This window comes from Rhinolophus sinicus, chromosome 16 (assembly GCF_057876585.1).
Source record: "Rhinolophus sinicus isolate RSI-liver-muscle chromosome 16, RSI-T2T, whole genome shotgun sequence".
NCBI classification, from domain to species: Eukaryota; Metazoa; Chordata; class Mammalia; order Chiroptera; family Rhinolophidae; genus Rhinolophus; species Rhinolophus sinicus.
The window spans coordinates 60,480,353-60,508,211 of NC_142516.1; the positions used below are offsets into that span (position 1 = coordinate 60,480,353).

General features: G+C 39.4%; 1 protein-coding gene across 3 annotated transcripts in view; it reads right to left on the minus strand.

Moving 5' to 3' along the window:
• Positions 1-27,859, minus strand: part of TTC39B (tetratricopeptide repeat domain 39B) — a 121,879-nt gene that overhangs the window by 81,078 nt on the left and 12,942 nt on the right. For 2 of the 3 annotated variants that reach the window (XM_019739166.3, XM_088793468.1), the window contains exon 2: positions 11,837-11,871. The exons of the other annotated variant lie outside the window; for it this stretch is intronic. In XM_019739166.3, the coding sequence (XP_019594725.3) occupies positions 11,837-11,871 (35 nt within the window). The remainder of the gene's footprint in view (positions 1-11,836; positions 11,872-27,859) is intronic. 3 annotated transcript variants of the gene reach the window in all.

The window sequence follows — 27,859 nt, forward strand, 5'->3', positions numbered from 1 at the left end:
TAAGTGGTAATTATGTAAGAGAAGGTCTTTGTTTTTAGGAAGTACATACTGAAATATTTAGAGGTAGAAATAAAGTATAATGTCTAGGATATGGTTCCAAATAGCCTAGGGGTGGATTATAGATGAAATGAGATTGGCCTTGAGTTGACAACTACGGAAGGTGAGAGATGAGTACACAGGACTCCAGTTTACTACCCTCACTACTTTTTATATATATTTAAAATGGTTCATACTACAATTCTTCTAAAAATAAGAAAACTGAAAAAGAAGATAACTGGCTGCTATATGGAGAATGAGTGGGTGCAACTGGGAAGGTGGAAGGAGAGTGAACAAAGGAAGCAAGAAAGCACATTAGGAGTTGATGTAATAGAGAGGGGAGAGAGAAAAGTGAACAGATGGGAAATAAATTTCTGAGGTAGAAATCATCAAACTTGGTAGTCTGGACGTTAAAGAAAAGGGATGAAATCAAACATGCCTCCCAAGCATCCAGTTTGACCAAGTAGGTGGAGACACTTACAGAGATGGAAGACTGGGAGAGGAAAATGTTTCAGATTGAAGAGAAAGTTAGATATCAAGAGTTCAGTTTGGAACATATTAATTCAGGTGTTTGTGAAACATCCAAGTGGGTGATCAAATGAGTACTGACTGGACCCATTTCTCATTACAGCTATCAAAAGAGTTCCAGACAGAGGAGCACAGAGCCATTGCCAAGTCCAGAAGGTCACTGATGGTGGTGGTGAGAAATTCAGCTCTGGAAGGTGGTTCTCTCTGGCTTTCAGATACAACTGGGCATTGCTACCCAGGGCTGAGTGACGGAGAGGCTCCTGAGCCCACAGTAAGGGTAACCACAATGGCAAAGGTCCTGCCTATAGGGCCTCCTGCGTCATTCATTGTGCCACCAACAACACCAAATCCACCTCTGCTGGGCCTCCTTGGTAAGCCAGATTGGACCAAAAGGTCACTAAGGAGCCTTCCTTCAAGATATGACATCCTGTCACCCCTCCTCATAGTGAAAGGGAGCATATGTAGAATATATATACTTTAACAAAATGTGCATGCACACTCTCTCAATAGCCTTATTTAAAGAATTGCTCATTTTGGAAGTTCCAATACAACAGCAGACCATCAAAGGAGACCTAATAGCACACACACAAAAAAAATACACAGAAAGGCAATTCGATACAGGGAAAAGACACAGGATACTGCTCACTCTGGGCTTTTTAGAGAACTTTTATTTCCATTTACTATATTTCATTGACTCTATGATACATGATTTTTCATTCTGTAATATCCCTAAAACCAGCATGCATCTTAAAATTGCCAGCAAGTTTGACTGGCCAAGATCAAAGTGAAGTTATTGGGGAAAGAATCTGCATTTGCTTTTGCCAATCACCTGAGGGCACCACGAACCCAATTCATTTAAAATTAAACTACCTGCTTGATGTTGTTTGGGCCACACTGGTAACTAACATTCAGACCAAAAACCAGCTTCTGCTTCAAATTGTTAGAGTATTAAGAACTTAAACACAGGCTTCCCACAGGACCCATCAATTCCACTCCAGGTGTGTATGCCAGAGAAGTGTAAATACACGTCCACACAAAGACTTGTACACGATTATTTGTAGCAGCATTATTCACAGTAGCCAAAAACTGGAAACAACTTGAATGTCCATGAACTTATTAATGGATAAACAAAATGTGGTATGTCCGTACATCTGATTATTATTCAGCTATAAAAAGGAACGAAGTACTGATATATCGTATAACACGGATGAACCTCGAAAGCCAGACACAGAAGAACACATATGATTGCATTTTTATGAAATGTCTATAGGGATAGAAATTAGATTAGTGGTTGCCTAGGGGTAGGGGTGGGAAAGGAAAGGGACTGTAAAGGGGCACAAGGTTTTCTTTTTCGGGTGATAAAATGTTTCAAAATTAGATTGTAGTGATGCCTGTATAATTCTGTAAACATATTAGGTTGGTGCAAAAGTAATTGCGGTTTAAAAGGTTAAAAATAATTGCAAAAGCCACAATTACTTTTGCACCAACCTTCAGCAAATTGTAAATTTAAAACAGAGATGTTATGGGATAAAATTAATAATGCAATAGAGCTATTTAAAAAACTTCTCAGGGCCGAAACTCAGAGGTTCCCCCCTCTCCACCTAGTACTATCAAGATTAAAATATCCAAGTTTCTTTATTGTGTCTTCCTGTGTCATAGTTCTGTTTCCTTTCCCTTATGAAAAGTCTCCTATGAAATTCTCCATTGTGTTTTACTTCCTTAGTGGTTTATAAAATACCAATGTCAATGGCATCTTAGATCCAATTAAAAAATTAAGTGCCAACCTGATTAAGAAAAATCAGATGGGGGGGGTCGGGGGGAGATGGGGGTCCCTCTCCAGACCTGAACACCATCTATACCTACCTAGACAGGGAAGTTGGGCCAAAAAAAAGATCAGAGAAAAATGAAAATAAATCCAACTCTGCCTGTAGTTACTATTTATAATTTAACCACAAGGAAGAAAAATATTAACTAGATGCTTTTTAACTATCATTCAGCCATTTTTTTTTACCCTAAATAACCTCAAAACAGACCAAACTCTTGCATCATAATTAATTGGTCTAACCTAATGGCGGGGTGGGGGGGAGGCCTTAAATGATTTATATTATTTTAATCTACAACTTATGGTTCACAAGAGAAGGTGTGAAGCAGGAAAAAGTCCATGAGAAATACTATGCTACAAAATATTTTCATTGTAAGCTTCTTATCTAGCTAGAAATGCCACCTTCTCACCTTTTCCGACTTCTAAAGGTAAGGACAAATTCGCCGTAGTTCTTGCACAAAAGCACATTCATTCCCCCACTGCATTCACAGTGCCTTGTGGCTTGATTAAAGACATACGAATTTCTATGTAAGGATAAATTCAAAATTTTAATAAGATGCTATGGAATATAAGAGACCACTGCTGAGAACATATTAAACCTGCATCTGTTCTAACAGCCTTTGAACATACATTTATTCTGTCTCCTCTGATTCTCTAAACTACCATAAAGAAAAAATCGTGATTAACTAGTACCCAAACAGGCTTCCCAGTTCATTAAATATTTGTGCCATAATTGCCCATTGTGGCTTTTACGAGAAAGAGGTTAATTGAAAATACTACCAAGTCACAATAATTCCAAATGGTTAGTCCACTCTCCTCTCTACAGAAGCCAGGAATCTTCAGTGACCCAACTTCAATTTGTCCATGTGTCCCAGATAACTCTGGTGTCCCTCAAAACCCAAAACCAATGTCAGCTGCTCCTATCTCCCAACCACAAACATTCTATTTATTCTTCACATGTCCCATCACATTTTGGAAGCCCCAAATATTTTATTTATTCTTCACATGTCCTATCACACTTAATTTATGAACACACTTTATTTACACTCACCACTACATTATCACACATGGTAGTTGTGCACAAACTCTGGGAAAGGATACCCAGTCAGCAGAACACCAAGAAGCACGTGCCAGCATGGAATTGTTAAATCAGGAAGCAAGAGACTATGGCACAGCCCATCATCGGGCAAATTTCTATAGATGATACGATGGGTCTAATTTGCAGTCCCTCCCTAAGAGGTCACTTCCTCCACCAGGCAACTCAGTAAGTTCATCAACAACTTTAATTTTTAAAAAGAACATCTCAATGGTGGAGATGTTTGTATGATCTACCAGTTTACCAACCTAGCAACTTTCCAAACTACTTGGTTAAAATAAAACAGTTGTTACCACAAAGATCCAGAAGTAGGAAAATCAATGTCTGCAGTGATAAATCCATTAAGCAGAAAGGGAAGGAGGAAATTGTTTTCTTCAGTGGAAACCATTTAAGACCTCCCTCATTTGTTAGCTCGCATCATTTCATTAGAAATTCAGGAGAAAAATTTCCCAGGAAGAAATTAATCATCAGATTGGCAAGAAGACTGGATCTTGCTCCGGAGAGGTTGAAGCATTTCTCTGTGTGCTGGAAACATGAAACTAAAATGTGCGGTTTGGACGGTGGAAAGAAAAAGAGCTCCACTGACTTGAGCAGCTAATGGATCACAAAGGCATGGTTGTGGCATCACAAATTTAGGACAAAATGAGAGAAAAATACTGACAGACCCTGAAATTAGGACAAACTGAAAGTTCACACAAAAAACAATTGAAGATTTTTTACAATTAACGTGTTTCTAATCGGAGAAAGCATACATAATTTTTTTTTAATAAAAATGTGGAATAACAGATTACTGCTGCAAGACTTTTAATTTCAAAAAGGGTCAGTAATGCAGGAGACATACATACATCACACTCTGTGTTGGGGAAATAAAACATCCAAGTGAGCTTTCCCTGTGAATGAAGGGTATCCTACTGACTTTCAAAAGGTTATTTTAAAACATTCTTCGTCATTCTGAAATTTCCTTAAATGGAATATACTAGATACAATTTAACCTTTTCCCAATGTCTCAGAGACAGCTTGATGAACACGATTTTCTCAGTGGAGACTGATACCAACTGGGGTGGGGGGAGCAATAAAGTAGCAATATTTACTGAGCACCTACTATGTGCTTTACTCCCATTATCACATTTAAATTTCATTTTATCTCCCCAATAAATCCATGAGAGGATGAAGACAATGAGACTCAGAGAAACTGGTCCCAGGCCTCTCAGCCAGTAAATGGTGGCAGCGACTGTAGTTCAAGTCCACCTGTCAAGTCCAAAGACTTGTCCCTCTGGGAACGTACATCTAGTTGTGTGCAACTAAGCAATGTAAAACGACACTGCTGTGCTTTTGAGTTCCATGACTCTATGTCATATTCTCTTTCTTTTTCCACTTCCATTTTTCGCCACTATCAGCAAACTGGCTTCTAAAACCAATCCTTCACCATACCTGCCAGAACTCTGGCAAAATTATGCCACAAAGCAAATTTTTTTAGAATCAGGTGAGAATTAATTATAAACAGACTCTGGATAGAGGCTACTAAAAGTAAAAGGCAAGATTTTTAAGGCATGGATTCTCATATGTACTTTGGCTACCCTTCTCACTTTGGGCTCTATTTGTAAAAGATGAGGTTCTCTATTAGGTAAAGTGGTACTATTAATGGACCCAACGTAGGGGGAGCATGTACCAGGGATTTTGGCAACACTGAAACACACAAAACTGTTGTGTTGATGAGACCGTCTTAAGGAACACAAGAAATAAGGCACATCAGAAACCCAAAAGAGCAAAATAAATTCTAAAATGGGTAAACCTTTGGATTTGCTAAACTGAGCAGGACAGGAAGTGAGAATTTGATGACAAAAGAAAATGCTGGTCCCAGCAGATAAATACAGCCCAAGAGGCTGAAAGAGGCAATGAATGGAAAAGAAAATGATAGATAATTAGAAAGTGAGGTAGCGTTAAAATGATTGTTTTCAGGATGAGAAAAACTGTAACTTGGTTGACGGTAGAATAAAAGAAGCCAAGACACAAAGGCCTCCAGAATTCTGGATTTTAAAAGTTCATGAAGGGTTTCTGACAGTCACAAGTCAAAATCACCTACATCACCTCCAGGGGTTATTCTGAATGCTGTTCTTCTGAGAACCAGACATACTAATATTAAAGCATCTAAACTACAAGTGGTTGAGCAAAGAGCAGTTTGCAAGTAACAGACCCATAGATGAAAGCAAAAAAAACAGAAAGCCCCAAAACAGAGCATTGTTACTTTAATGAAATTATTTGATAAACACAATCATACATAAATTTTCTTTCCTTCGCAGACTTAGCAAATGCTGTTGGAATAGTGGGCTAGCAATTTTAGGGTTTCCATGAGAGAAGGATCTAAATTAACTCCAGTTGGGTTAAATTGAAAGCTTTTTTCAGTTCAACTATGCCCTTGTTGATTTTCTACTTGCTGAATCTGTCCATTTCTGAGAAGTGTGCTGAAGTCACCAGCTATCATGACAGATTCATCCATTTCTCCTTGCAGGTCTCTCATTTTTTGCCTCACATACTTTAACACTCTGCTCTTAGATGCATACGCATCAAAACCTGTTATGTCTTCTAAGAGAATTGATCCTGCTATCATTATGTAAGGCCCTTCTTTATCCCTGATAACTATCCTTACTTCAAATATTTCTTCTGTTCCTTTCTCTCTTTCGTCTTCTTATGGTGTTCCCATTACGCGTGTATTACACCTTTCGCTATCAGAAATTAATATAGTTACTCCTGATTTCTTTTGATTAGTATTAGCATGGTATATTTTTCTCCACCCATTTACTTTTAAACTGTATGTATATTTATATTTAAAGTGGGTTCCTTGGTGACAACATACAGTTGGGTCATGTTTTGCTCCACTCTGACACTCTCTGTCTTTTAATTGGTGCATTTGGACCTTGACATTCAAAGTGATTATTGATATAGTTGGATAAATATCTACCATACTTATTACTGTTTCCTATTTGTTGCCCTTGTTCTTTGTTTCTATTTTTGTTTTGCACTCTTTTACTGCCTTTTGTGATTTTAACAGAGCATTTTATATGATTCCATTTTCTCTTTCTTAGTGTATCAGTTATACTTGTTTCTTTACTTTTGTTAGTGATTGCCCTAGTGTTTGCAATACACATTTACAATTAATCCAAGGCCCCTTTCAAATACACTATACCACATCACAGGTAATGTGATTACATTATAAAAAATCTAATTCCTCCCTCCCGTACCTTGTATCATTACTGTCATTCATTTCACTTATATATAAGTATATATAAACATGTATGTATACGAGATGCATACATAATGAAATACATTGTTGGTATTATTATTTTGAACAAACTATTATTTGTCAAATCAATTAATAACAAAAGTTTTACTTTCACATATTCCTTCTTTGATGCTCTTCCTTTCATGTAGATTTGAGTTTCTGACCTATATTATTTTTCCTTCTCTCCAAAGAATTTCTTTTAATATTTCTTGCAAGGCAGGTCTACTGGCAACAAAGTCCCTCAATTTTTGTCTATCTGAGAAAGTTTTTCCTTCTTCACCTTTAAGGACAATTCCACAGAGTACAGAATTATAGGTTGGTGGGGTTCTTTTCTCTCAACACTTTAAATATTTCACTCTACCCCTTTTTGCTGCCACGGTTTCTGAATTGGATGTAATTTTTATCTTTCCTCCTCTATAGGCAAAGTGTTTTTTTCCTCCAGCTTCTTTCAGGATTTTTAATCTTTGTTCTGTAGTTTAAAGATGATATGTCTAGGTGTCATTATTTTAGCATTTATGCTTCTTGATGTTCTCTGAACTTCCTGGACCTGTGATTTGTTATCTGACATTAATTGGGAAAATTCTCAGTCACTATTGTTTCAAATATTTCTTCTGTTCCTTTCTCTCTTTCGTCTCCTTATGGTGTTCCCATTACACGTGTATTACACCTTTCGCAGTCGTCCCACTGTCCTTGATTAGTTGCTTCTGGTTTTTTTGTTTGGTTGTTGTTGTTGTTTTTCAGTGATTGTTCTCTTTGCTTTTTGGTTTTTGAGGATTCCATCGATATAGCCTCTAACTTAGAGATTCTTTCCTCAGCCACATCCAGTCTATTAATAAGACCATCAAGGCATCCTTCGTGTCTGTTACAGTATTTTTTATGTCTAGCATTTCTTTTTGTTTCTTTCTTATGATTTCCACCTCTCTGTTCCCACTATCCATCTGTTCTTACATATGGTCTATTTTATCAATTAGAGCCCTGGCCATATTACTCATAGTTGTTTTAAATTCCTCCATCGACAATTCTATCATCCCTGCTATAGCCGGTTCTGCTGCTTGCTGTCTGTCTCTTCAAATTGTGTTTTCTGCCTTCTGGCATACCTTATAATTTTTACTTGATAGCTGGACATGGTGTACAGAATAAAAGGAAGTGCTGTAAACAGGCCTGTAGTAATGTGTCGGTGAGGGGTGTGGGGAGAGGAAGTGTTCTCTAGTCCTACGGTTAGGTCTTTTAGTGAGCCTATGCCTCTGGACAGTGAACTTCACAAATACTTCTCACTTTTCGGTTTCTCCCCCCATAGGTGGGACACAATAACTACAGTGGGCTGGAATTGGGTATTTCCCTTACCCACGTCAATTAGGCTCTGATAATACCCCAGCAGGTTAGGTTCTGGTTAGTAAGAACAACATAATGCAGTACTCTGACAGATTTCAAAATGGTTCCTTTTCCCTTCCCCCCGCCCCACCCGCCGGAAGCCTATGGAGACTTTCTTCCTCTATTTAATACGAGAATCTGATCAAGCTTCTAGAGGTACATTTCACCATATTTTTGGTGCCTTCCCCCCCATGACAAGGTTCCCCTGGAGTTTTTAACTCTCGGAGTTGTCCATACTGAGCCTTCAGCAACTCATCAGTCACAGGTTAGGCTTCCTACCTTGGAACTGGTTCTCACAGTGGTTTCTGTCTGAGTCTCTGATCTGACAAGCAGTGACTCCCTGTAGTCACTAGTCTGTCTCTCCAATCCTGGGGCCAGCAATTTGCCCTTTGTCTTCTCTCTTCCTATGGATTCAAAATGAACTGTGGATTTTTCAGTCTGCTCAACTTTTTACTTGTTGTTAGGATAGAGTGGCAACTTCCAAGCTCCTTAACTTACACGTGAAAACCGGAAACTGAATGTCAAGTTCGGAGTTTTGTTTATTTCCCTAGGATATAATGTTTTTTTAGAAACTAACAGATGTTAAAAAAAAAAATAGCCGACAGTGCCTTATGGACCCAAAGGTAATGTCACTGCCAGTCTAATGCAGAGAAACACAAGTGATAATGTGTGCTGTTCACTGGTCACATCCATTACATCAGGCTGACCTGTTTTCTTCCCTTCGACCTGAACTCCTTTCTGGTGTGCACCTGGTATCTATCCTAGCTTCCTGCTGGAAACAGCAGTGCCTCCACTGCTTAACTCCAATTACCAGCCCTACAGCCTGATTGCCTGCCACCTCCTAGACTGCAGGCTCCCATTACAGCCCAAGCTCAGGTCCTGCCACTCAACGTGGAGCAGCAGCAGCAGAGCTGAAAAATGGTAAGATTTCTGGATGGCAGATAACACACACACCTTAAAAGTGATTTAAATATATATATATATATAAGTGATTTAAGTATATATACTGATTTAAGTAAATATATATAAGTGATTTAAATATATATATATATATATATATATATATATATATATATATATATATATATATATATATCACATAAACAGATTATCTCCAAAGAGTACAGGACGAGCATGGAAGGGGGAAAAAAGAGTAACTTTACAATGGAGAACCCTAACAAACACCATCTCAAGCCATGTGATCAAGTTTCACATCATAGTAAACCATGTTGATAACATGTACCTTTGATGAAAACAGCACTTCCTATCTGTGGTCTTCCTCCCCAAAACACATGACCCGAGTCTATAATCATGAGAAAAACACCAGACAAATCCCATCTGAGAGACATTCCACAAAATAACTGACTGGTATTTCTCGTAACTGTCAAAGTCATAAAAAACAAGGGAAGTCTAACAAATGGTCACAACCAAGAGAAGCCTAAAGAAACATAATGAGTAAACGCAATGTGGTATCCTGAAGGAGGTCCTGGGACAGAAAAAGGACACTAGGTAAAAACAAAAGAAATCTGAATAAAGTATGTAGTTAAGTTAATAATAATAATGCATCCACATTGGATTACTGTGACAAATGTACCATGCTAACGTAAGAAGTTAACAACAAGGAAAACCAGTGTGGGGTATACAGATTCTCTCTGTATATTTTCACACCAAATCTAAAACTGTTCCAAAATAAAAAGGATTTCTTAATATTAATCACAATTAAGTTTGTTTAATCACAGAAATAAACATTCAACAACATAAACATTAAAACCTTCGGACAATATAAAAATTTGTTAACTCTAACATATAGAAAAATAACAATTAGGAGAAAATATCTTTAGCAAATATAAAAAAGTGTATATATATTTTAAAGTTCATAAGTATATAAGAAAAACATTGAGACAAAAGTTAAACAGAGAAGACTAGAATTCATACAAAAGGAAATGCAATGTACGAAACAAACAATGATAATGAAGAAAATTTTTTAAAACTAGAGCAATTAGGCATTGTTTAAGCAGCAAAACTGTTTCCAATAATACCCAGTGATGATGCTACATTTTAAACCATTTTACTTACACTGTATGTAACTGTTCATGTACACTGTTCATTTACACTGTTCATGTAAACTGATTTAAAAAACTCTTTTGAAAGTGCTATGGACTGAATTGTGTTCCCCCATTTTTCACATGTTGAAGCTCTAACTCCCAACCCCCCACTGTGATGGTATTTGGAGATGAGGCCTTGGGGAATAACAGGTTTAGATTCGGTCCTGAGAATGGGCCCCTTGATGGGATTAGTGCCTTTAGAAGATGCCAGAGAGCGAGGGTGTTCTCTCTCTCTCTCATTCTCTCCCTCTCATTTCCTCTCTCTCTCTCTCTCTGTCTCTCTCTCTTTCCTCTTCTCTCTCCCTCTCTCTCAAAGGCAGCCATCTGCAAGCCAGGAAGAGTGGTCTCACCAGAACCTCACCAAGCTGGCACCCTGATCTCACACTTACAGCATCCAGATCTGTGAGAAAATAAATTTCTGTTGTTTAAGCCACACAGTCTGTCAGTCTGTGATATTTTTTTATGGTAACCCAAGGTGATTAATACAGAAAGGTCATTTGCAAAAACAAAATATTCATCCCTTTTAATCAAGTAGTCCTACACCTGTGAAGTTAATCTTTGGAGATAATTCAAAAATATGACAAAGCTATACACATGAAAATATCCATCACTTAAGTTAAAAGTTTTTAAACCAGTTAAACATATAAAGATCTAACAATGGAGAAATGAGTAAATAATTGTGGTGCTCCATCTGATCTTATGTGATGTCACTTAAAATCATTACAAAAACTATGTAGGCTTCTATAAAATGCTTATAATAAAACTAAGTGCAAACCAAAAGCAGAACTCTACAATATGAGGTTAACCGTGTAAATAAACAAGATGGACAGGTATCCCCACTTTTCGAAAGTTCACCTTACGCCACTCCACTTTTATAAAAGCCCTATATCAATACTTGTTGTCACCAATGGAAAGAAATCAGAAGCTGTTTTTCACTTTTTAAAAAAAGCGAAAATAGTGTTCAGCATTTGTTTTGCCGCAATCCCTTACAGAAACAGCGGGTGCTCTGAGCAGCGAGAGGGGCCCCACTGAGCTCCTTCCCTGGAACCACACTCAGCATCTCAGCATCAAGCCGCCATATTGTGAACTGTATGTGTGAGCACTGGTGCTTTATCTCAATTCAGTTTGTGCATTCCTGCTTTTACTATATGTTAGTGTTATTTGGTATGATTTGGTAGGTTATTCTTGGGGGCTGGGAATGCTCAAAAATTTTTCCATGGAAATTAATGGTAACTGCTTCTTCGCTTTATGCCACTTTGGCTCATGAAAGGTTTAGTAGGAACGCTCTATTTTCAAACAACAGGGGGAACCTGTAAAAGAGTTAGCTATAAACAAAATTTAATCTGTTGGAAAACATGTTTTGTTTTACTTTAGTTTAGTTAATGTTATAAGAAATAATACTCAAAAATACATCTGAAAGTAACTTTAATATTTTCTGAAACATACCATACACCATCCTAACTCCTGAATTACAGAAAAGTGACTTCGTTCTGACAGTAGTCACCACTCTCAAAAAAACAAAAATGAAATACGTACATTTTATGTAAGAGAATTATCCATTTTTCTTTATACATGCTTTTTATTATGTTACTACTTACATAGAGATGGTTTCCAAGGCATCTTCAAAGATGTCCTGGAGGGGACAAAAAGTACAATGAGTTTCTCAAGAATCAAGAACTCTAACGAGAAAATGAGTATGAGGGCGTGTGCAGGGGCAGGGGACAGTTCTGGTGGGATGTAGTGGAATCAACCAACTCTCACTAATGAAATGCCTTTCAGAGAAATCAAGTATATGAATTTAAGTGAGGTTCAATTTTTTTAAATAATTAAGACTGGTAAAATACTTGGCTAGCAATCAAACGGGGGTAATTTGAAAGAGTGTGATTTTTTAATGGAGTTATCTTTCAGTCCTCAGTCTCATTCATCTCAGACATAGAATAAAACAAATAACAGGATTTACCCAATTTAGTCTCCTCTTTCTCCATGGCTAGCCAAATTAGCATCCTCCGGGCCTTTCTTTCATATCTAACTTCACTACCCTCCTAGCTAGTCTTCCTGCCACCAGACTTTCCCCCTGGTTTCATCTGTAAATCTGCACCACATAGGATAGCCCTTCCCTTCATGCCAATGGCCTGCTCAAAAACTACAACAGGAGAAAAAACACACACACACACACACGCAATCATATCCACTCACAAATCCACACGTGTGCACACATTCATACACCCTGACACAATCTCACACATAAACTCACAGTCAAACACACACATACTCACTCACAAACTCATACACACACAAAGCTCCCTCATAGATGCAAAAATCAAATCCAAGCAACATCCAGGTATTTGGGACCCACCACCACCCAGTCAAATCGCCAAAGCCTCCTTCTCTCACATCCCGACCCTCATCAGTGTGGCCCAAACACAAGGACCACACTGGTCTCCCTACTCCCATGCCCCACACAACAGCCACAGTTATTCTTTTCTCTCTCTTCTTTCAATAAGCTCATACCATTCCACCGCTCTAGACCTCTCTAAGAGCTTTCCATTGCACTGAGAATAAACCCAAACTCCTTCTCAGGATCTACGAAGCTTTAAATGGCCCTGCCCACCTCTTCACCCTCCTGCCCTCCCCCCACACACACACTCGTCCCACAGCTCTCTGCATTGTTCTCTTCGGTAGAATGCAGCTGACTCATTCTCAGCTTTCTGTTTTCAGCTCAGAAAGCCACCTCCTCAAGGAGACGGTGTCTGATAACCCTAATTAAAATCACTAAGAATAGCAGTTTACTTACAGTTTTTTATCATCTGATTTATTTAATTCATAATCTTATCATAATCTCTAATCATCTTGTTTGTTTGCTTGGCTAAAATCTGTCTCCATCGGGGCTGGTTCTTATTCATCATGTTTACAGAAGAGTCACCAGGGCTTGGCACAGAGTTGTTGCTCAATAAATACATGTTGAAGAATGAATGAATGAATGAATGAATGGAGCATGGACTGTCAAGACACTAATCATATTACCTTACTGAAAGCTGTGATACAGAAAGGAAGAAATAGGGGTACAGAACGTTTCCCTTGGGTGACTGTTAATATTGAACAATGTTTAAACTATACTGGACTCTGCATTTAGGCACGAAAGGAAAAAATATATATTAATACTAAAAAGAAGAAACAACATTATGAGTCGTGGCACAACTGAGTTTAGAATCGGGGTTTCCTGACCAATAGGAATTAATCTACATTAATACCATACTCTGCAAGGGAGGGAGGTAGAGGCGAGGGCCATTCATTCTCATCCTCACTCTCCCAGAGCAACATCAGAAGTTTATCAACTAGCCCCTGGACGAGAAATGAGCTGGTCCTGGAGCACAAGACCCCAAGGCAAAAGTAAAAAGATGCATCTCCAGCCTCTATACAAATTTCTATCTAGAAAAAGACTCCTTTCTCCAAATCAAAAGTCTGAAGAGGCTTCTGGTATCACAGCTTTTGTCATGTTGAATCACAGCTCAATGCCCCACATGGCAGCACATAGGTTATTGTGCAAGGGGTTGTGGAGAAGAGGAGAGAATCTGCGCTCCCGGAACCCATGTCCGGCAGTGATGACCCGTTGCCTGTACCAGACACCAGCTCACAGTCCCTCTGGCATCACTGTTAACACTGCCTGGGCTGCCCTTTACAGAGCAAGGGGAAAGGTGGACAGCAGAGTCCTGGAAGGCTTGTGTGTCCGTCCTCCCTCTCGCACACCTCAACCCAGAGCAGGACACACAGCAGACCCTGAAATACATACTGAGTGCACTTCAAACAGGACAACTTGGGAAGACAGCTGTCCATTTAAAAGGAGACCAGGGGCAGCCGGTTGGCACAGTGGTTAGAATGAAGTGCTCATAATACCACGGTCAACGGTTCGATTCCCACATGGGCCAGTGAGCTGTGCCCTCCACAACTAGATTGAAAACGACTTGACTTGGAGCTGAACTGTGCCTCCCCCACAACTAGATTAAAAAATAAAATAAAATAAAAAGAGACTAGGCTAATATTTACACTAAAACAAGAAACACCTCCCCAAAAAGGACAACTTGGGAAGACAGCTCTCCATTTAAAAGGAGACCAGGCTAATATTTACACTTAAACAAGAAATACTGCCCCCTCATCACCACCCTCAGAAAAAGAAAAACAAAGGCTATCAAGTAAGATATCATCTTCACTTAAATAACAGCTCTCCATTTTTTCATACGCAAAAGGCTCTCTAAATAAAGCCCACTACACAACAGTGACCAGTTAACAATACTGCACTGTATATTTGAAAGTTGTTAAGAGGACAGATCTTAGAAGTTCTCACCACACGAGAAAAAGAAAAAAAAAAAACTAAATACATGAGGTTGTAGATGTGCTAACTGATCCTATCATGGTCATCACTTTGCAATAACACATATCCCAAATCACTATGTTGTACACCTTAAACTTACACAATGTTGTATGTTAATTAAATAGAATACCTCCATTACTAATTCAGAAAACCCATCAGAGCTCTAGGGTATTATTCTAATAAACTAGAGATGAGGAAGGAAGAAAGGGAGGAACAGAGGGAGAAAGGAAAAGACGGAGGGAGGAGGAAGGGAACTGTTTAAGAAGGCCAGACAAAAGGGGAATTTTTTTTTTCATTTTAAAAAGAGGAAAGGTAAACAGCAGAACTAATGTGCCACGTACTTTACAAAAGCTCTCTCATTTGCTCCTCCCATTTATAGCAAGTACATCCAGTTGCAGGTAATTACCTGCCCAATATTACACAACTGGTAAGCGAAGAAACTAGGATTCAATCTCAGATTTCCTGAACTCCCAAGCATTTCTTAAGTGTTAATGAAACTATCCAAAACTTGGAACCAAGGCACTTGGGCAGCAGCGGAAAGGGGATGGGCAGAGGTGGCAGCACACCCTCTCACGCCATACTTCAGCATGGTTGAACACGCCCTCTCGAGGATTATTTCTTCTCAAGAATGTACCTGTGTTTGAACTTTGCTATCTGGTTAGAACCCAGACATTGTGAAGTTACATGTTAAAAAGATTTCTGAGTGGTGGAGAAACCCCAAATGTCATCGATATCTCGCCCTACAGGACATCACCCAATGATGTACAGCCTAGCAATCCTACTCTAACATTCTTTTTTGTTTTTAAGCCTATAAATATCCAAGTTCCGTAAATACCCTTTGAATCAGTTTACCATCTCATTGGTTTCTGCCTTGATGGGCTAAATAAAATTTTGACGTGTGTATTTTATGTCTTTATGACAGTCGTATTGCTAATTTTTGAAAATTATACTTTGACATTAATCGTGACAACACACTCTCTCCCTGGGCACCTGCAAATAGTTTCCCGGCTCCCTGGGAAAACTAATAAGGGTACACCTGGGGGATTAAACGCCAGAAGTCAAAGAGACTGTCTGTTCATACCCCCCTTCCATATACCCAGGGACCAATGGCTTCCTTTTCCTCTGTCCCTCAAATTCCATCCTTTCCTACTGCTGCCTCAAGAAGCTCTTTTCCTCTCTGGGTTTGGCACTAGATCTGCGGCAGACTGCTAGTCTACAGCACCCCACCAAGCCCCAAGTATGCCCACGTATATTCATCACATAGCGTAACTAGAATTGTCTGACCCTGGTCTCCTTGCTTTTCCATACTCACCATCAACTTCCCAGTGCTTCTCCAGTGTTGGTTTTCATGTCCCCAGTGACTACCAGAAACTGGTTCCCCCTAAATCTCCCAGTACCGGGTACGGCATACCATGGGGACTCGTATACAGTTGAAACATACAATCAGAGAAGCAGCCAGAGTCCTTCCGTTTGAGGAAAACATGACAGGAAAGCTCCTGCTGCTGACAAATAGGATGTGCTCATAGGAAAATCTCAGTGTTCAGTTCCTTCCTTGAAGGCAGCTGCCTGTGCCGCCCCCGTTGCCATGCTGGGGCCAAGCAGCGGTGAGGAGCTGCTCCCCTTGGGCACAGTACAACAGGTGTTTATATTATATTAGTATAACCTAGTTTAACTGGGCCACACCTGCCTCATAACCACAGTGCCTCACAGTGACACCCAACTTCTTCAAGAGCCTATCTTGACTCCCTGGCTCGAGTCAAGGGCTATCGTCCTCCTTTTGAATCCACTTTATAACCCAGGTACTTTGCACTTCGTAGTCTCTCAGCAAATCACTGGTGGCTGCCCGGCTGGCTGAGTACCCTTGTCTTGAGATGGAGGCTCCTTACCTTGAGCAACTTCACTTTGCAATTTAGCAAATGGGTCTAACCCTGTCAGGTGGAAGATTCCCTGGAGGAGCTTCCTGAAGCAAGGCTAACACTCCAGGCCCTGCTCCCTGCTGGGTGGGGAGCCTGCCCCACCCCCGATGGAGGGAGGACCCTGGTCACAGAAATGGACACAGAACTGAGGAAAGGGGGTGCTGTTTCAACTATTAAGACTTTTCTACACAATTGTCATGTTAATTTGTTACCTTGGTCGTATTCTGAGTATAAAAATGCATGTAAGTGCATTTAAATAACAGCAGGTTCCTAATAAACGTTTAAGTAATTTAAGAATCTTAAATAATGAAGACACTAAGGATAAAAAGTTTACACTATTTCTATCCCTAAAGGGGAGATGACAAATATGCTAGTAACAGTAATAATTTAGATAGTTTGCTTTAATTTCCAAGAAGACCAAATAGATTTATTTATAAACTTTTCAGGTCTCCCATACAAATTTTAATTCACTTTGTCGTATGAAGAGGAATATGTGGTAAATATTACTCCAAGAGGAAGAGAAAGTAGGAAGGAACGTAAAAATTACGTTAAAAATTAAAACTAGGTCCCACAAATCCAAAAGTCGAATGACTTCTCTGTGGCCTCTTCCTCTCTCCCCTTACCTCCTCCTCCTCCTCCTCCTCTGCGTCTTCGTCTATTTCTCCCTCTCTCATCTGGAAGACTTCATGGCTCTGTGAGCTGATGCGACCATGTTCTCATTTCACTGTTACCCTTTAGGAAGGGATGACAAAGTCCGATGGGGCTGTGGACACCTTCCTTCCTCCTCAGTGAGAGCCACGCCTCACCCCATAGCACCAGACCATCCTCACTGGAGTTTTCACCCAACATTCCGCTCTATTGACCAACGAAGCTGTGTGTTTGGTTCCGTGGGTTCAAAGAATTCTAGAGCTTCTGAGAACTCATGACAGGTCACAGGTTCTACACCTGGCTCTGGGGCACATCTGGAGCATTCCCAGGGAAGAGAATGCCCCAGCCCCCCACAGGGCTCGGGCAGGGATGAAGAGCCACGGATATTGAGGTCTGAGGGACTGCAAACACTCCTCTGCATGGCCTTCACCCCTGGTGAATCAAAATGGGAAAAGGGGAAAACAAACTGACATCAGCTGTTACACATCATTACCATAGTGACACACTAGGAGCGTTCTTCAAATATTGGATGTAAATCTTTTCATACATAGAAGAGAGGGCACACTGCTAGTTAAAGGAATCATGAAAAACGTGAACTTAAGTAACAGCATTCCCCACTATAACTTCAATAAAGTGTTGATTTTTCTAAATCAGGATTAATTTAAAATACATCTTTATTATGTGTCCACGAAGTGACTTTTTGAAGAAAGATTGGGCAAAGAACTGTTTTGTGTTGTTGTTTTTTTTTGGGGGGGGATTTGCTTTTCTTTTTAATTAAAGTTTATTGGGGTGACAACTGTTAGTACAAAGAACTGTTTTTTAATAAAAAAATACATTCACCCTGAGCTCATCTGTCCAGAAAAACGTTTCATTCTGCTCACATCTGCCATACATTTCTCTGCAATGAATTTGTCAAGCTCAAACACTAGCCCACAGCCTCCCAGAGCATTTAAACTCCCCAACTGGGGACTCCACCCGTTACTAATGCTACATTTCTTTTTAATTTCATATTGTATGAGGGAGTGTAAATGCCTTCAGTCTCCCTGAAGCCAAATGTGAAACTCAGCTTCAACATCACCATTACTGGGTCTGCAGGGTGCAAACACCCCTCAGATCTCCCCTCCATGGACTAACATTGTTCTCTGTGAAACTTTAACTGACTCATGGAGCTCTTAATCAAAGGGAAGGGAAGCAATTGAGATCATACACTGGAGACGACTCCCACTCCACGTCCCCACGTGGCCCTTGCAGGGAACAAAATGTGACCTTCCCGAGGTTTAAAAAAATCAGGCTATGAACATAATTCTCAAATATATCAGAGAGAAAAACAAGAACATGACAGAGTTCATCTTCTGAACCTGCCCAGGTTGTAAAATCTGATTTTTTTTTTTTTTTGGGATATACTTATTTAAAAAAAAAAAACCGGAGGTTTTCAAACAGTATTCAAAAATAGAGTTTTTAAATTTTAATAATACAAACCATAAAATCAGATGTCAGAAGAAAAAAATTGTGCCTTATAAATTTTTATTTTAAACATTCATCACTTGAGATTGAAAATAATTTGACATATTCTCCAAGTGTAGTTTTAATATAGTTCTCTGGTTGCTCTTATCCAGAGTAGTGCTCTCAGATTACCCCATAAATTCTGTATTTTTTTCAAAGCTTCATATTTACCAAAAATCACAGATCTGATACCATGCTTCCCCAAAAATAAGACCTACCTGAAAATAAGCCCCAATTAAGATCGTCAGACAAACGCATTTAGTACATTATGACGAAGTTCCAGAAGAAGATGATATGATTTTATTTGAATAAACGTAGATTGTTGTACATGAAAAAATAAGACATCACCTGAAAATACGCCCTAATGCGTCTTTTGGAGCAAAAATTAATATAAGACCCAGTCTTATTTTCGGGGAAATACTGTATAAGACCCGGTCTTACTTATGGGGAAACAGGGTAGTGAAACCTGGGGATACAGAGGAACAGTCATTTCACTGGGAAAGATTTCTTTGAGCACATAAATAAATTGAGCACATGTTTACTAAGCAACTAATACATGTCGGTGAGCTGCGTTTTATTCACTCAAACATTACAGTAGTAATGCAGTACATTTCCAACAGAGTACAATGGGAAACACACATTTAGGCCAGAAGTTATATTTAGACCTGTCAGGTCTACCTCTGACCCTGGGCAGGTGTCACCGTTTCAATCCTCCACTTCCTGATGTGTAGGGTGGAGATTCCAAACTAGTATCCCTCCCCAGATTATTGTAAAAATACTAGTGAGATAATGCAAACAACAATTCCGACTCAAAACAGACTCAATAAATACAATTCCAGAGGACACTGAATTCTCAGATGTGGGATAAATCAGTGTCTCATGAAGTTGGGATCCCTCACTGTATCTCCTTGACAACTTTTTCACACCAAAAATTCTGCACCTCCTTTTGCAAGAGAGAAGAGAGGCCAAATTTGGGGATATTATAGCAAATAGGGACTTGAAAATGTTAACTACCTTTACTTCTGCTATCTTAAGATGCCTTTGCCTCCTATTGTTTAATGCCCGACCCTTCTTATTCAGGGGATCACCCAGTATGAACACGTAATTTAGGGGAACAGAGCCCAGGACCTCAGTTCAATGGAGGGGCAGTGACCCTGGCCAACACAGTGTGACAGCCAATACACTCACTGGCTCCAGGCTCCTGCCTCCTCATGAGTAAAGCAGAGAAGCAGGCATAGAGACCATCCCTTACTCAAAATCCTAAATTCTCTGAATTAAACAGAAATCTTCCTCAATGAGGCAGCTATCTGTCCATCACACACGCTAAAATAAAATCCCTCAGAAAGACTGGCATTCAGAGGGGCTGCAGGTAAACGCAGTGCCGAGCTTGTTGGAGTTTGAGCCATATTGGTGGTCCTCCCTTGATCCCGGATAGTTTAACTAACGTGTTGAACAAAGCAGTTCACACAATGATTCTTTGGAATTTCCAACAACTTCGAGCCAAGCACATGAAAATTAAAAAAGAACCACCAGATGTCACTCTCAGGAAAAACAGCAACTACATTAGACAGCTTTGCTTTAGTTTCTACTAACACAGTAGTATATTAGCATGTTAAGAAAAATGTAATGGTTAACTTTATGAAGGGGAACAAAATTTCCCTCCCGCATTCCATTATAAATTTGCAGGTGAGTTGCTGCTTAAAGCAGGTGTTAAGTTCTAAGGTCAGAACTTAAAAGGAAAATCACATATAGTCAAAATTACTATTGAACAACTACTTTAAATTGTCATTATAACAGAGTACACATGGCATAGAATATAACCTGATAGAGGAATGGGTATGTACAGATATAAAATGTGTACAAGTGATGGATGGTGTGCAATAAAGAGTACACAGGCAAAACCTAAGATTTTTACAATTGTGTATTGTTGAATTTAACATAAATGAGCAAATTATTTTACTCCCCTGTATATAGTCCTCAGATACTTTTATGCATGTAAAATGAACCTTGGCAGTCACTTAATATGTCAAGAACTTCTGTCCTTTAGTGCAAACCCTAAAGAGGGAAACAGAGGAGTATTGAGGGCATACCGTTTTTGCAGGAAAATAATTTTATACAAAATAAGCAGAACCAGGAGACTGTTTTAAACTGTAATTTTGAAACCATCACTAGTAGAAGTACCTTAAAATGAACAGAGTTTTAGTAAGTTCCATTTGTCAACACCAAGGCATTATGTTAGACACTTGGATGCTTATTTCTAATTAACAATCATAAAAAGGGAGCATTTCACCTCTACTATTTCTACTACTATCGTGGTCTGATAATAATAACAATAATAATCATAGGTAATACCACTGAGTGCCAAAAACTGCTCTAAATCCTTACATTCATTAACTCATTTAATCTTCATAATGATTCTATGAGATGAGACTATGGTTACGTCCAAATAAGGAAACTAAGACTCAATAGAGATTTAATTAACTTATCCAACAGCCCATAAATGAACCTGTGTTTCCATCTGTGCAATGGGAATAATACCACTTAATTACAGCATTGTTGTGAGGTTTAAATGAGATAATGTATTTAATGTCCCAGCATAGTGCTGACACAACTAGTAAGTAATCTCTTTTGTTATCATTAAAGAGGATCCACAGCTGAAAGTCTCCAGTGCAGCCTAAGGATGAGCAAAAAGAAACTGCTTGCATCATCCTGTTCGACCCTCAAGCTTTCCAGCTATAACAGAAAATTGACAGAGGTAGCATTCCCTTACTTACTTGTAGCTCTGCTCCAAAGTACATGTCTTAAAAAGAGAATAGAGAATCTTGTCTCTTAATATGAGTGCTCAGAAGAGGCAGTTCCCAGAGAGTAACGCTACAAAGGCGACCTCACACTGAGAACGCCCACAAAGCAGGAGAGATAAGGTAAGAGGACGTGAGCTCACGCTCAGAATCAGTCTGCCTGGGTTCCAATCCCAGTTTCACCATTCACTAGCTCCGTGAACTTGGGCATGCTATTTTCCTTCTCTGTGCTTCAATTTCCCATCTCACTGGGATGTCCACGGATTACATGACACACGTGAAAAGCACACAGAACTACACGTCAGTACAGAACATTACTAATGATGGGTACTGATGGGACTTGAACTTCCTAAAAGCACAGGTGAGCACTAGGTGCTGCCGCCCGGAGAAGGCTGGGTAGGAGACGGCGCAGCACTGGGCACTGGGAATCCTGGTTCTGCCTCCTGCGGCGGACACGTCCTGGTGTCCCCCCATAGATCACATGACAGACATCAGCAAACTGCAACCATGGGCCAAATCCACACTGCTGCCTGTTTTTGTAAATAAAGTTTTCCTGGAACATTGTCCCACTCAACATTGACAGATTGTCTATGGCTGCTTTCCTGTCACAGCTGCAGAGCTGAGGAGTTACACCTGAGCCCATATGGTCTACAAAGCCAAAAACGTTTACTTTCTGGCTCTTTACAGAAAACGTTTGCCTGCCTTTGCACAGATAGGCAGGTAAAACACTGAATTTCCTTCCCTAACCCAATTGGATATTTTGCAGATGGAGTGAGAAACAGATGTAAATAATCTATAAAATAATAGGAATTAATTATTTTTAAAAAATGGTCTTTAAGCTTTACATTCCAGGGGGAAATAACAAGGGCGTAGAGTCCGGCCATCCGCTGCATCACTAACTGCGGGTGGCCTTGGGCTTCTCTAAGATTCATATTCATCATTGTAAAATGGAGATAATAGTAATATCACACTTGTGGGGCTGAAAGAATTAAATGAGATTTATGTAGTAGGGCTTATCATGGTTTCTGGTCCATAGTAAATACTTGATAATGTCAGCTCTCATTAAATTATTACTTTCATTGTTATTACTGCAGGGTGAAGCTGTATATCCAAATGTTGGACCACTCAGACAGTGTTTCCCCTCCCATGGTATCTCTCTTCATGAGAATTATAGATACTAGCAAAGCAGAGATGCTGAGAGCTGTTATCTGTTCTTTTGGGGCAGTCTTAGAGAGAAAAGGCTGCAACTTTTGATATATTCATTTCTGTCAAGATTAAATTCTCCTCCACTCCCACCAACATTTCCCCCTCAACAGCAAGAAATTTTCGGTAAGAAGCTAAATGCCTACCTACACATTCATATTATGTAGAGGAATAAACTTTATACTGTAAAACAAAGTAACTGAATCAGTCCCAGCATAAGTGAAATGCTGGTATTCTGTTTCCAACAAGAAGCAAATTAAATATGGAAACTTAGTTAAAACTAGCAGAAAAATGAGGGTGCCAGAAGGGATTAGTAGAATAGATCATATAATGAGTATGTCAAACTTAACAGACATTATACATTTAAAAAAAAATTTTAAAAATGAATTAAAAACTCTAAGCATGCTAAAAGATGAATACTAAAATTATGGTAAAACAAATGCATTAAAAAGGATCTGAAATGACAGCAGAGGGGTATCAGGGAACTTTGAGGGCTGATAGAAATGTTCAGTATTTTGATTATAGTGGTAGGTAAATGGGGGTATACATTTATGAAACAATCTGTACACCTAACATGGATGCGTTTTATTGCATGTAAATTAAACCTCAATAAAGTTGGTTTTTAAAAGAATTTGGGGAAAAATAACTATAAAAAATTCCACATGAAATATTAAAAATTTGAATGCTGCTGATATCATAATAATGGCTAACACATCTATAGTACTCTTCTGTGCCAGGTACTGTTTTACATACTTTTACATATATTAACCCATTTGCTCTTGGTAACAACCCTCTGGAGTGGTTAGTATTATTCCAGTTTACAAAAGATAAAACTGGGACACAGACAGGTTAAGTAACTTGCCCAAGGTCACAAAACATCTAAGTGCAGAATGAGTATTTGAACCAACAGAATCCAACTTCAGAATCTGTGATTTATATTCATTCTCATTAAACCCCGTAAAACTGATATGGAGAAACAAATTGTATAAATCCAACACACTGAGCTATCTGACAAAATGAACTTCATGAAACTGAGCCTGAGCTATAGAGCTACTCTTAAGTTCTCTTCACACCGTAAATCTCATTGTAATTATAGAATTAGGTGTGTAGTCATGTATTTGTGTCTGTCTTCCCTCCAGGCCACAGGTTCCATGAAGCATGTCCAGGAACACAAAGCACAGTGCCGACACATGGCAGCTGCACCAAAAAGACTGCTTGAAAGAATGACTAAACAAATGAGTTGATCCAGGAATGCACTAATGCACCTTTAACCAGCCAAAAATTATTATCGTAATATATAAAGAACTCTTAACAACTCAATAAGAAAGAGACAAACAACCAAAAAGAACAACAGATAAAGGGTATAAAGAGACAGTGCACTGAAGAACAAATCCAACAGCCAATACACTTGGAAATATGCACTTTAAAAGTGGCATTATTTTGTCCATGACAATGGCAAAAATTTACAGGACTGATAATATCCATAGTTGGCAGAGATGCTGGAAAATGAACGCATATTGTTGCTACAGTCTTTTTAAAAGTCAGTCTGGCAGTATCTATTTTTTTAAATTATGTGCATATATATATATTGACACAGCAATACTACTTCTAGGACCCTATACTATTAAAATATTCACACACATGCACAAGGGTCTATCTATTATAGTACTTGGTGCATTGGGGGGGAAATTAGATACTACACAAACGATCTTCAATAGAGAAGTGGTTAAATAAATTATTGTACAACTGCATTACCCAATTATCTTCAGTCATTATATAAAGAATAAAGCAACAGTGAAAATATCTCTAAGATACGTTAAATGAAAAACCTAGTCTTGGGAAAGTTGTATGGTATAAAATCCCATTTATATTAATAAAAACTCGTAATGCTGACTTCTTCTGAGGAAGAAAAGGGAAAACATGGTAAAGGGAAAGATCATGTTTTGGCTTCTGAGTGATTTAGATCTTTTACCACAGTAATGCTTTTTATGCATTATTTGTTTAATGTCAAAAAGTCAACAATTTGAACAATATAAAGAAGCTTCAGCTATGACTTCGAGATAAGCAGATCCATCACACCCAGAAAAAACCTCAAGCTCAGTGAGGAAGGTGACATTTCCACTAAATTTGTTTTATGACACAGATCCTTTCATGCCCAGTGTTAAGTGAATAGCATTTTCAGTCTGTACTAGTAAAGTAAAAAAATAGTAATAATAATTTCAAACTTACAGAGAAGTTGCCAGAATAAGAATAGTACAAAGAACACCTATGTGCCATTTATGCAGATTCACCTATTACTAACATTTTGGTCCATTTGCTTTATAACCTGCTCTTTCCTCTACCTCCCCCCTCCCTTTCCCTTCTCTATCTATCTAGCTAGATATATCATATTTTCATTCCGAGCAACTGGAGAGTAAATTACATGTATTGTGGCCCTTTATCTCTAAATACTTCAATGTGTATTTCCTAAAAATAAGGATGTCATCTTACATAACCACAGCACAGTTACCCACTTCAGTAAATTTAACTACTTGAAACTACTGTCCTTATTCAAATTTTGTCAATTAACCCAACAATTTTCCCTCCAGTCTTTTTTCCCCTACCGTACAGAAGCTACGTACGTCTCAGGTCAACTACTGCATTTAGCTGTCACGTCTTCTTTGCCTCCCTTCATCTGGAGCATTCTCCCAGTCTTTCTTTGTCTTTTATGACACTGACCTGTTTGGGGAATACAGCCCTCTTCTTCTCTTTTTAAAAATAGAATTTTCCTTATTTAAAGTTTCTCCGATGTTTCCTCGTGATTAGATTCCAGTGAGACTAGCAGACAAAGGACACTGTGTCCCTTGCAGGTCACGTATGTCTGGAGGCACAGGTGTTCCTCTGCTCCCACTGCTGACAGGAACTTTGATCACCTGGCCAAGATGTTGTACGACTTCTCCACTGAATAGTTAACTAGTTTCGTCTGGCGAGTGATAAGGAATCTGTGGTAAGATAGGATAAGACCAGGTACATATCATGCCCCTCACCCAAATTTGCCCCTGGTTTCAGCACCTCTGACAATGGCTGCCTGAGTGAATCTCTACTACGATGGCTGAAAACTGATTTGCCAGCTCCAGCACTCGCTCCACTTTTACCAGTCAGCCTTTGCATTCTACTGAAAGTAAACGCCTCCTGTCTCCCTCATGTATCTAACTAGTTATTTATCAGCGATAAGGATTTCAAGGATTCCTATTATTTGAAATGGTCTATAATACATTACTGTCCTTAATTCTTTTTATACTCAAGTTGTCACGAATTTGGCCTAGGCAATTTTGCAGTTTCTCACTGTTTACCCTTCTGAGCAAATTCTAATGCCTAGAACTTGCTTATTATGCGAATTCTGTTTGCTAAGGAATCTTATAAGGTTAAGGCATACCTAGACTTTAGCAATGACTCAATTATTTTTCTGATTTCCCTAATGAAAATGTGGTATGTAGCCACGGACTTACATACATGACACACCAATGTACATTACAATACGGACTTTATTAAAATGAGAATAAAGAAGCGCCAAAATTAGGAACAGAAACTGCTAGAGGCAATAAAACAAATCAACTCTAATAGAGTTTTAGTCATAGTCATAATGGAAATTTGAGGAACTTCAGCACAGTTCACAAAGACAGAAGCTCCTTTGAGCCTAACAGATTTGTGGCTGTACAGGAAGTGAGTTGACTCTGGGTGAGAATTAGGTTACACCCATTAAGATAGACCTGTGCAAGATCCAAAAGACTGAGGACATTTTTTTGCCCTTTTTGACTTTTTCTGCTGTCAAGCAGGCTGAGGAAACTGGGGTCATTTCAACAGTAGTACTCCAGCATCCATCTTCCAGCTTCCTGCATATATAAGAGAGTGGCAGCAGAAGCTTCTGGATTCCAGCTTCCGGATCCTTGGATCACAACTATTGCAAAGTACTGTGAACCCTTAGCTCTGGAATCATCAGCCACAGAATTCGAGCACCTCCCCTAGAGGGTCAGTTCTGGATGGGCGTGAAGGTCATGCCTGGTGGCCCAGCCTGGAACGGCTCCTTCAGCCCCTCCGTGCATTTTGTAAACACCTAATTCCCTTCTTAAACATTTCTGACTTAAACTGTCTCCAGCTCTTTCAGCTTCCTGCTCTAAAACCTGATAGGGTGAGGCAGATGACAGAGAAGAAAACAAACAAACAAGATAATATAGATTGTGATCACACCTAACAGGAAATAAACAGGATGTGTAATAGAGAAAAAAGAGAGGCTGCTTTGAAGATGGAACCCGAGGAAAGCCGCACCTGGAACCTGATCTTTAAAGTGAGGATGGAAAGTTGAGAAGGAGCTGGTCACGTGAAGGGCGGGTGAAGGCAGCCAGCCTGGGGAAATACTATGATGGGAAAGAACTGAGCATGTTCAAGCTGCCCGGCAGCTAGGTAGCTACAGCAGAGGGAACCAGGGGGAGAAGGGAAAGAGGTGGGCTGGAAGAGGAAGAAAAAGCCAGACCACATAGACCACAGGAAAGAGTGTGGGTTTTCCTTTAAATGTTACCAAAAGCCACTCAACAGTTTCAAGCAGGGGAGTAACATGTACGAATGTCTGTACACGAGCCCACGGGGCTATGGAGTGGGGAGTGGACTGCAAAAGGCAGAGAGGTGCTGGAAGACCAGTTAGGACGCTCTCCCAGAGGTGCAGGAGTGAAAAGGCAATGGTGTAGACTGGGGAGCTGGTGGTGGAGACGGTCAGGAAGGGCCGGTGCAGAAAGGAGCCAGACAGAACTAGCTGATGACAGAAATGGGGAGCAAAAGAAGGGTATATTGAGGGAAACAGAAGGGAAAATCAAAGATGAGGCACAAGGAGAGCTTTTTTGGTTGAGCAATGCGGTTTTAAATTGTCCTCCAAAACCTTGTGTTTGCTCCTAAAATAATTACGGAAAGGACAATTGTTTCCAAATTGCCACAATTGAAATGGAATGCACCACGGTCTTGAACAAAGAGATGAGTTCATTTAAACAGGTTACATGTCCTTCAGGTGAGCCTAATCTACTGCCAAAGGAAACCTGCTTCCACAGGCACATGGACCCCAAGTTCTGATGTGGACAGGGCTTGTGTACATCAAAAGGGAGGACTTTTATTTATTCAAGTATAACCTCCTCCTCCATAAACTACAAAGGCAGGTAA